Source organism: Octopus bimaculoides, chromosome 5, assembly GCF_046866305.1.
Source record: "Octopus bimaculoides isolate indiv1 chromosome 5, ASM4686630v1, whole genome shotgun sequence".
NCBI lineage: Eukaryota > Metazoa > Mollusca > Cephalopoda > Octopoda > Octopodidae > Octopus > Octopus bimaculoides.
This window is the reverse complement of record NC_142932.1, coordinates 98,850,438-98,860,466: the sequence shown is the minus strand read 5'-3', so window position 1 is coordinate 98,860,466 and position 10,029 is coordinate 98,850,438. Positions and strand designations below refer to the sequence as shown.

Here is a 10,029-nt window from a genome sequence, read left to right as displayed (position 1 = left end):
TCCTCTACTACTACAGATTCTCCTGCCTCATCATATGACAACATTTTGGAGAGAGTCGATGCATTAACACGTCACATGGACACACTGTGGCGAGAACATGCCAGCTCTTGGCCATGGTCATCTAGTTCTGTTCCAATGGTTTCCAATCTCTGCTGGTGCCATGCCAGATTTAAGGACAAAGCCCATTGATGCATCTAACCCTGTTTATTCAAGCTGTCGGGAAACTAGTTGCAGAAGATTTGGGCATGTCAGTTTCTTCCTGAAATTTTTCATCTCATCATGCATTCTTTGTTAAGGATTGTGTGTCTCACGAATCGTTCATGGTTGACACTGGATCCAGCTGTTCTATTTTGCCTTTGCGCCTTACTTCAGACAAGCCAAAGCAATCTGTCATTAACTTGCATACGGTGAACCTATCCCCAATAAAAACTTACAGTCAGGTCTCATTAAACCTAGATCTCAACCTTTGAAGTGATTTTAGGTGGGTTTTTGTTATAGCAGATCTACCACATCCTATTCTGGGTGTGGACTTCTTAAACCACTTTCACTTATTAGTAGATGTCAGGCGACAGCGACTCATGGACGATTCTACGTCTTTGTTTATACCTGCTCGGGTTACTACTAATGCTGTTTTCAGCCCATCATTTTTTGTCGCCACTGCTGGAGATCAGAGGTTTATTGACAAAGTTGTCCATGGACTTGACTGTGTGTTTGCTTACATGGATGATTTGCTTATAGGTAGCGACACGTGAAAATCACCTCCAACACTTATCTCAACTTTTCCAGCATCTTCGCCCCAACAATGTGCAAATCAACCCTGATAAATGTGTTTTCGGACAGACCTCTCTAGAATTCCTAGGTCATTATATCAACTCTAATGGTATCTAACCTCTCTCCTCCAAAGTTGATGCAATTCAACACATCTCACTTCCCACTTCTTTACACCAACTGCGTCATTTTTTGGGAATCGTCAACTTCTACAGGAGATTCATACCTAAATGTGCAGACAAGTTACTTCCTTTGACTCAACTATTGAAAGCAAATAAAACAAAAAATTCTCCTATCACTTTATCTGCTGAGGCACTATCTTCTTTTGAGTCAATCAAGAAGGAAATAGCTTCTTTTCCTTTACTTGCACAGCCGGTTCCTGATGCTCATGTCTCTTTAACAGTTGATGCATTGGATTCTGCGGTCGGTGCCATTTTACAAAATACCGTCGATAATCAAACTTGACCTTTGGCATTTTTTCTTGTCAATTAAAGCCAGCTGAACAGCATTACAGTACGTTTGATCGTGAACTCAAAGCGATCTACCTGTCGGTTTGTTGTTTTCAATATCAACTCGAGTGCCGAGATTTTGTGATTTATATTGATCACAAGCCTCTTACATTTACTCTGCCATCTAAATTGGACAGACACTCACCTCATGCTCTTTGCCACCTGGACTACATTTCCCAGTTCATGAGTGACATTCGGCATATACCTGGAACAGAGAAGTACCTGCTGACGCACTCTCTCGTTGCCGTCTTCTCTTTCATCTCCTACTGCAATCGATTTAACTACCATTGCGCAGTATCATTTCAAAATTTTAATTTCCCCCCACCCCCACCCCCACCCAAGAATTGGAGGGGGGAATTAAAATTTTAAAATGCCATTTTTTTTGCAGAATCAATATCTCTGTACTCGAAAATGGCGTATTCTGTAAAAAAAAAAGAAAAAAAACGAAAGAGGGTGCGGTCTTTTTACGTCCCTCACCACTTGTCTATTAAACCAGTGCACGAGATTTCCACCCTTCTCAACATCCCTAGGTCCACTGTTTCCAATGTAATAACGAAGTGGAAACGTGAAGAGACGTGCACAACCCAAAAGCGTTCGGGCCAACCGCCCAAGAGACCGTCGGATGTTGAAGAGGGTCGTATGTGCATAATGGTCTATCACCATCACACAGGATCCACTCCAAGCACCATAATTGTTCGGCGCGAGGTACGGAAACTTCGTTTCCACGGAAGAGCAGCTGCCCATAAGTATATGGGAATATTTTGTCAACAAATTTAGATGCATCGAATAGGTTGGTATGTTACAGTAAATAAATTAAATTTCGAACGCTGGGTAGCTATGAAGACAGCCAAGAAAATTGGGTCAATACCCCTAGAAAACAGAAAAAAGTTGCTAGCAGACGGTATCTGAGAGGTACAGGGTTCGATTCTCTGTAGCCGCCTGTTTGTAACTTTTTTTCCTGTCTTCTAGAAGTATTTACCCAACTTTTTAGGCTGTTTGTACAGCTATCCCTCGTTCGAAAGTTACTTAATTTTCTGTAGTATATATATATATATATATATATATAACGGGCCGACCAAAGCCTTGCGAGTGGATTTAGTAGACGGAAACTGAAAGAAGCCCGTCGTATATATGTATATGTATATATATATATATATATATATATATATATATATATATATATATATATATATGTATATATGTATGTTTGTGTGTCTGTATTTGTCCCCCCCCCCAACATCGCTTGACAACCGATGCTGGTGTGTTTACGTCCCCGTAACTTAGCGGTTCCGCAAAAGAGACCGATATAATAAGTACTAGGCTTCCAAAGAATAAATCCTGGGGTCGATTTGCTCGACTAAAGGCGGTGCTCCAGCATGGCCACAGTCAAATGACTGAAACAAGTAAAAGAGTTAAAGAGTATATATATATATATATATATTATGTGTGTGTGTGTGTATGAATGTATACATACAAAATATAAAAATACTAAAAACCAGATTCACTCTTCTCTATATTTATTTTCCCCAAAATTTGCTTGCCTGATTTTATTTTAAAAAGTTTTAGAGAGGTCTTGTCTATTAATTACATGGCTAATCTCAGCTAATCGAAGTTTTCCAACTTATATTACATATATAAGACCTTATGCGTACTTAATATGCAGTATGTTTCACTAATATATTTTCTTCTCAATGGTAATGTTGGTCGTGCGCGTGCGCACATACACACACACACACACACACACAGCTTCTGACAAGCTATGCCTCTTATTTCGAAATAGCAATATAGCAATAGAGGTGAAATCTTGTGAACGAATATTTTTGTGAGCATTTTTGTTATATCATTCAGGATTAATAAATATTTGAAGATGGTTTTGCCCTCGAAATTTCCCCTTATCTTTTAATAAATCTGAATCTTAAGCGGCCTTATATATCCGGGCAATTTGTCTGCGCAGCCGCACTTGAAGTCTTTCTTTCTGCTACAACCTCGTGGACGTAAAGGATGGTACGCTCTTCTCCTTATTTTTTTCGCACTTCATTTCGTTGGTTTTGCTTAAATTTTTACCAAACCTCAATATAGAACAATTTAATCGATTACATTATTTAATGATAGTAATTTCTGTAGTGTTTAGAGCAAGTAAGTTAATGTCTTTTAATTGTAAGTTACAATTTATTGTACCTACCCAATACATTCTCAACATGGCAGCTTATTTAACATAATTGTTAAAGTAAAGCTTCATTTCATTTATCCGGAAGTAGGATCTTTAGGAATTAATATGTATATAATGTATGAAGGTACAAAATAACCCTAAAATGTTATGTAATAGACAGTTGCAAATCGGTTAGTCAATGTCACAAAATAATTCGTAAATGTGATCTGTCTACTATCAAAGTACACGTGGTATTTTTCCGATACGCGGATTTCTTTTCATCTGGGCATTTGAAAGAAGGCAATTTTAGCGGAAATTGACCATAAATATCATATTCTTATTTTGTTGCAAATGAAATCAGCTCAAACAGTTATAACTTGTTCTAATTTGCTTTGTACTACATATCCAATTTGTTTAATTTTGCTTTTTCTGTTACCATTTCTTGTTTGATTTTGTTCTTTTTTATAATTAGTTCTATTTTAACTGTTTGTAATATTTCGGTAGTCTTCAGGGCGACAAGCTGGCAGAATTGTTGACATGCTGGGCAAAATACTTATCGGCATTTCTTCCGTTTTTAACGAAGGATCGCCTTTACGTTCTGCTTTAAATTTCTACCTATCTCGATAAAATTAGTACCAGTTGAATACTGGCGTCGATGTAATCGACTTACTTCTCTTCTGAAATAGCTGGCTTTGTGCCAAAATTTGAAACCAATATTTCTGTCAATAACATCAACAATAATGTACAAAAATAGTTGGCTATCGACGTGATGAAATGAAAAAGACTGCCAGGAAATTAACAAGAGTGTTAATTATAAACAGTTTTCTGAACTAATATACCGATAACATATTTCGAAAATTTTACTCGTCCCGTTTTGAGTTATTTTGGGTTTTTCTTCATTATTCTAGCTGACGCCGCTTTAGTTAAGATTGACATAATGTCCTCTCGACGCTTGCTAACCCAAGTATATTGTTTGATCGGAGTCTTGGGTATAACGAGGAATATATTTACAATTAAACCATTTGTCGAAATGATCAATTTTCTCGTCCTACATGTCTCTACTGTAGAATTTTCGATGTAAATAATGCATATAATATTAATGCCTTGTATGAGAGAACTATTTTTCATCTTCACCGTCAAATATTTTCTTGTAGCCGCCCAAAAAGACAGATAGCAAGGGAGGAAAGGGAGGAAAACAGCCAGAAAAGAAAAAGAAGGAAGGAGGATCCGGTGGTAAAGCCAAAAAGAAGGTAAATATCGATTCTAAATACTGTCTAGATTTATGCTTAAAATTGTGAAAATTTTTATATAACCTGATGAAAATTTTTTCGTTAATAGTATGTTACTCTCAATTGTTGATTACCTGTAGGAATGGTCATTATAAAGACCTTCACCCGGGAACAAAAAAGAAAACCAGCCTGGGGGTGTTAACAAGTGTGTGGAAAACGAATATGAGAAAAAAATGCGCGCTGGCGGAGTGGGGAGGGGACTTTGGGAAAACTCACAAGATCCGATTTTTCCGTTATAACTTTTGCGAAAATGGATGTAAATTGATTTTTTTTTCTTTTGGTTGTGGAGAACCCGATTCTGGAAATTTTTTTTCAAAGATCACTTTTTCAAAATTTCAATCCCACCTACTCCCTCATTACGATTCTGAAAAAAAATTTGTAAGGTCCTTAACTGTTAACGAAAGCAAAAAAAAAAAAACCATCCTGTATCCGAAAACGTGGGATTCCGTAAAAAAAATCCAATATATATCCATTTTCTTGAAAGTTATGAGGGAAAAAGCTTCAAAATTAATTTTTTTAAAATATAAAAGCAATGATGTATTTTTAAGAAAAGCGTGATGACCAAGACCGGAACACTGAGTCAGGAACAAACTTGCATCTATATAATGGGGCATAATAAATTTACGGTTCATTTAATGTAACTGTTGAGTAGCCCAAAATGCCATACATATTTAGTAATCTATATTATGGTGTATAATAAATAACACTGTGAAGGCTGTGGACTTTGTTTTTATTACTCTGAATAAATAATGACAAAAAAACGACTTTGTTAATGTTAGCAAATCATCTCCAGTCTGATATTGAAGTATTAAATGAAATTATCATGAATTGGCTGGCTGCCAATTTTTTTCATTAAAGCAGTGACAGTCATAAAACAGTTCAAATTACATTCTTTGTGATTAATGCAATTGTTTTAACTCTGGTTTTAAAAAAGTGAAGTACAATGGGGAGATGAGAAATATTAAAACATGGAGTCCAATGGGAATTGACTTTGATGGTGATAATTTCTAGATATGTTCTGGTCTTATTAGTAGTCCTCATCAGAATAGAATAGCTTAATAATGACTGATGTGAAATATAACACGTTTTGTGAATGAATACAGTAGTGTTAGAAAAAATTTTAATTACTTGGGAAAATACTTAAAACTTAAGTTCAGCACTACAAGACAGGTCATTCTGCATAAACTATTCATACTTAAAGGAGATATAAACTCCCACAAGTAAGAAAGTTTATTAATGATGCGCAAGCAAAATTTCCCTGCCAGATACTTCATACTTTGTTGGTCAAAGGCGCTTCTGATTAGAAAAGAGACATATAATTAAGTCCCACAAGACAGGTGCACTATGTATGTTCTGAACTTTATCACTCATTTTGTAAGTCTATTGTGTATGACCATTTTATACATATCTTATGAAAATCCTTTACTGAACTGATCAAAGTATTTTACTAACTGCTGTTGTTTTTTTTCCATTGCAGAAGTGGTCAAAAGGAAAAGTCAGGGACAAGTTAAATAATTTAGTATTTTTTGACAATGCTACCTATGATAAGTTGTTAAAAGAAGTCCCTAGCTATAAACTGGTCACACCTTCAGTGGTTAGTGAAAGATTGAAGATTCGTGGTTCTCTGGCAAAACTTGCCCTCCGTGAATTGGAAAGACTAGGTAGGAATTTTTTTGTTTCGTAGCAATTCATTAAATTTTTTTTATTTTAGAGTTGAGTTTATATGGTATTTAGAAAATATTTTCTTTATTAATGTCAATATTAAAATGAGAATTTAACAGATGAGTGGTTTGTAATTTAAAAGTTATATTTGTATACTGAGAGGTTACAGGAGATAGCTAGCTGCTTGTGTATTGAATAAACACTATAACAAACATTAGCAATTGTATAAATGAAATAACTTTGAAGAAAGTATTTCAGCTAGGTACAAGGCTACTGTTGTAATCCTCTTTGTGATAGACCAGAGAGCGACATGCTATTTCATTTCCAAAAGAACTTTGTTGAATGCATGAAAACAAGTTAAGCTCAATTGCTGGTGGTTGGAGTTTGAAAAACACTACTAATATAGATTAGAGGGATCAATCAATTAAGTGATTTTTGCTGTTTGGGTGAGAACTGACTTGCAGTAGATTCTACAGAAGCATAGAATATTTCTGATTGAGACTGAAATATACGGTTAATGTTTGATATTATCTGGAAAGGAAATATAAAAAAAAATAGTGTAGTATGAAAACAAAAATGCATGGAAAGCAACATGGTGGGTGGGGGTGTTAACTTTGGAAAATTCACAAGGTCAGAGTTTTTCCCTTTCATATGGCATAGATTACAATTGTAAAGAAATTTGTGGCGAAAATCTTTTCTGAGGGGGTGGGGAGAGAACTTCTGAAAATTCACAAGAGCTAATGTTTTTCCCTCATAACTGTTAGGGAAATGGGTTTTTTAAATGAAATTTTATATTAATACCTTTCAAATGGCATGTGACTTGTAGCTGAGTCTTATGCTTGTATAATTTCTTCTATGGTTCGGAGAACTATAGCATGGTTAACATGGTTTGGAGAAGGAGGGTGCAGGGAAGTTATATTCTAAGCATTCAAAAGCCCAAGGCAACCACTAACATAATATAAACGTTCGGTTAAATTTGCATGCACATAATATATGTATGTATATATAGCCTGTATCTCAGTCTATATGTGCTCTACATAGACATATGTTTTTGGAATTAGGATGATCCTGAGATAGAAAATCTGCCCTTCATTTAGTTCTTGAACATCCAGTATTGAGATTAAGTCTGGATGCGAATTTGTTATATGCTAACAGTTAAAAATTCGAATTTTGAAAGAAACCTAAAATTTGTGAACTTACAAGTTTTTCATTTATTCTGAATTTGAAGCAATACCAATAAATGCTTTATTGTTATTGCTCTCTTTAGTTTGGGGCCACAGGCTTTTAAAGCTAGTCTAATACAAGTGGTATCTGTTGGTCTGGATGTAAAATATTAGCTTCTTTTTTTAGCATAGTATTAATGTTTTAGTTGAAGTTTATAAGTAATTGAAGGTTTTATAGTTTGTTTTAATATGAGCATGATCAGGTGTACTTTTTCATGTTAGTTGCATGTATGTTGGTGGGTGAACATTTTGAAAATAAGCTACATTTGTCTCACTAGTCTCAATGTGTGCAAAAGGCCACAGGTACCTTTCTCCAAACCAAACAAATTAAAATATATTCTACAAAATACTTTGTAGCATTTATTTTAACAATATTTTTATATTCTGCATCTTGTTATTCTTCAGTTTGCATGTTTTGTGCAATGGTTAATTTGGGTTCTCTGTAGAGATGATAAAATTCTGACTCTTGAAGTTAATTATGAAGTTCTTATCCTCTAAGAAGTTCTGAACAGATAACCAGGCTTCTTATTTTTGGTCTATAAGCCTTGTTCTTTATTTTTTCCTAGGCAGTTATATTTTGTTTTGCTTGAAAATACATTTGAAAATTCTAATAACTTTAATTTTTTTTTCATATAAAATTACTTTGTGTGTTTGGCCAAGTGAGCAATATCTTATTTTTGAGGAACTTCCCAAACTGGTGAATTTAAAGTTGAAGTTCATTGGTCAATGTCATAAAGAGTTAGTGTTTTGTGCAGGGTAGGGATGGTTAAGAGAAATAGCCTGTATCTTAGCTAGATATTTATTGTATGGTGGTATATGTGCAAAATCTTGTTTCTCAAAAATCTTTTAGTTTATGTAAATATATGAAGATAATGCTCATATAAAGAATGACTAATAAATGCTGTTCTGGAGTATCAGGTTCTGCTCGGTTCAAAATTTGCTGCTTTTAAAACATGGAATGTGTACAGGCGGTTTGATAAGAGTTGATTAACTTGGTTTTAAATATTTCCCTTTATATACAGCTAGGTGAGTGATGCAAATCACACCCTCCAGTTTTGTGTTAAGTAAGCTTCATTCATTGGTTGAATAAAAAAGGTTGTGATTTGAGAGATTTTGTATTTTTAGTGCCAAATTACCATGTAATGATTTCCCTTGTTTGTATACATTGTACAAGGTTGTTGAAATGTGATTTGGCTGTTTGTGAGAGGTCTTGTTTGGTGGTTCATGTAACTGTATGTGGTGTAGTTGTACATTTGTTCCTTTTCATCTGCTTCCTACTCTAGCATGGATTGGACAGATAGCCTATATTTAAAGCATCCTGTTTTCACCTAGAATAGATGAGGATCTCATCTTGTTTGGTTTCTACAACTGGATGCCCTTCCTAATACCAATGGCTTTCTAGTGTACTGGGGACTTTGATCATGCCACCAGCATTAGAGCTTTAACATGCTCAATTAGGCTAAACAATCTTCACATTTTTCAAAGTGTACAGTGTGCAGTTTTTTTTGGTGGGAGGGCACTAGTGCTAGAGAAATAACCATGTTTTCAATATGGTTTGGGAGTTCTCAGAGCCCTGTCTCTGCTTGCATGCTAGTCTCTTTGAATGAGACATGAATAAGAAGGATATGTGATTGGGTGGGGGTGGGATGCTGGTATGAACATTCAATATTCTGTGATAGGTATGTATATTCAAGGCAACATAAGATGGTCTGGAAATGACAGAAGCCAGGATGTGTGGGAGAGAAGAAATATGGATAATTGGTAAAGATCAAAGGTTTTATGTAAGATGTGTGCACTTATTCAGTGTATTTTGCATGGCAGTTATAATAAACTTGTTTCCATATATGCTAGAGAAGTCTGCATTTTATACACGAGATACTTTTCTGATATTTTGTTGCTTACACTTAGGCCTGCATATTATATACACAAGTAAATATAGTATGCTTGAACATGCTGCCTGTAAATATATAAATTTTTCTATTATTTTGCATCTTCACTACATAACAATTTTATCTTTTGTTGTAGATATATTTACTGCTATTTTTTAAATTTTAGGTGACATCAAGCTGGTGTCCAAACACCATTCACAGATCATCTACACCAGAGCCACTAAGGAAGATGTAGCATAACCTTAGAATGAAGTTCAATAAATGGCATTAATATAAATTTTTTTTTTTAATTCTTGGCTTTAACCTGTTATGTTCCCATCTCCCTTGTAACTGACGTGGAATCCACAATAGCGACTGAAACATTGCTGTAACTAGATTGCTTTGTAAAATTGTCTTCAATATGTTAAAATTAGAATACGATGAATGTTAAACTTGCTTTTTTATCATTACACAGGGTTTGCTCTTATTAAAATTTCTGTTACCTAAGGGACTAGATTAGTAGCGAGGGAAGATGCATGGAGAGTGTGATGGTTAGAATAA

General features: G+C 34.9%; 1 protein-coding gene across 1 annotated transcript; it reads left to right on the top strand.

Annotated features, from left to right (window-relative positions):
- The first annotated feature begins 3,012 nt into the window (after nt 1-3,012).
- Nucleotides 3,013-9,766, top strand: LOC106867867 (small ribosomal subunit protein eS25). The gene is made up of 4 exons (XM_014912919.3): nt 3,013-3,281; nt 4,581-4,676; nt 6,193-6,376; nt 9,656-9,766. The coding sequence occupies exons 1-4, from the start codon at nt 3,279-3,281 to the stop codon at nt 9,727-9,729; spliced, it is 357 nt and encodes a 118-aa protein (XP_014768405.1). The 5' UTR covers nt 3,013-3,278; the 3' UTR covers nt 9,730-9,766.
- The last annotated feature ends 263 nt before the right edge of the window (nt 9,767-10,029 follow it).

Excerpts from the sequence above, each read along its gene's own strand:
- LOC106867867 (XM_014912919.3), top strand. Across the intron at positions 4,677-6,192 it reads GTGGTAAAGCCAAAAAGAAG|AAGTGGTCAAAAGGAAAAGT; the intron begins GTAAATATCGAT and ends TTTCCATTGCAG. Across the intron at positions 6,377-9,655 it reads CCGTGAATTGGAAAGACTAG|GTGACATCAAGCTGGTGTCC; the intron begins GTAGGAATTTTT and ends TTTAAATTTTAG.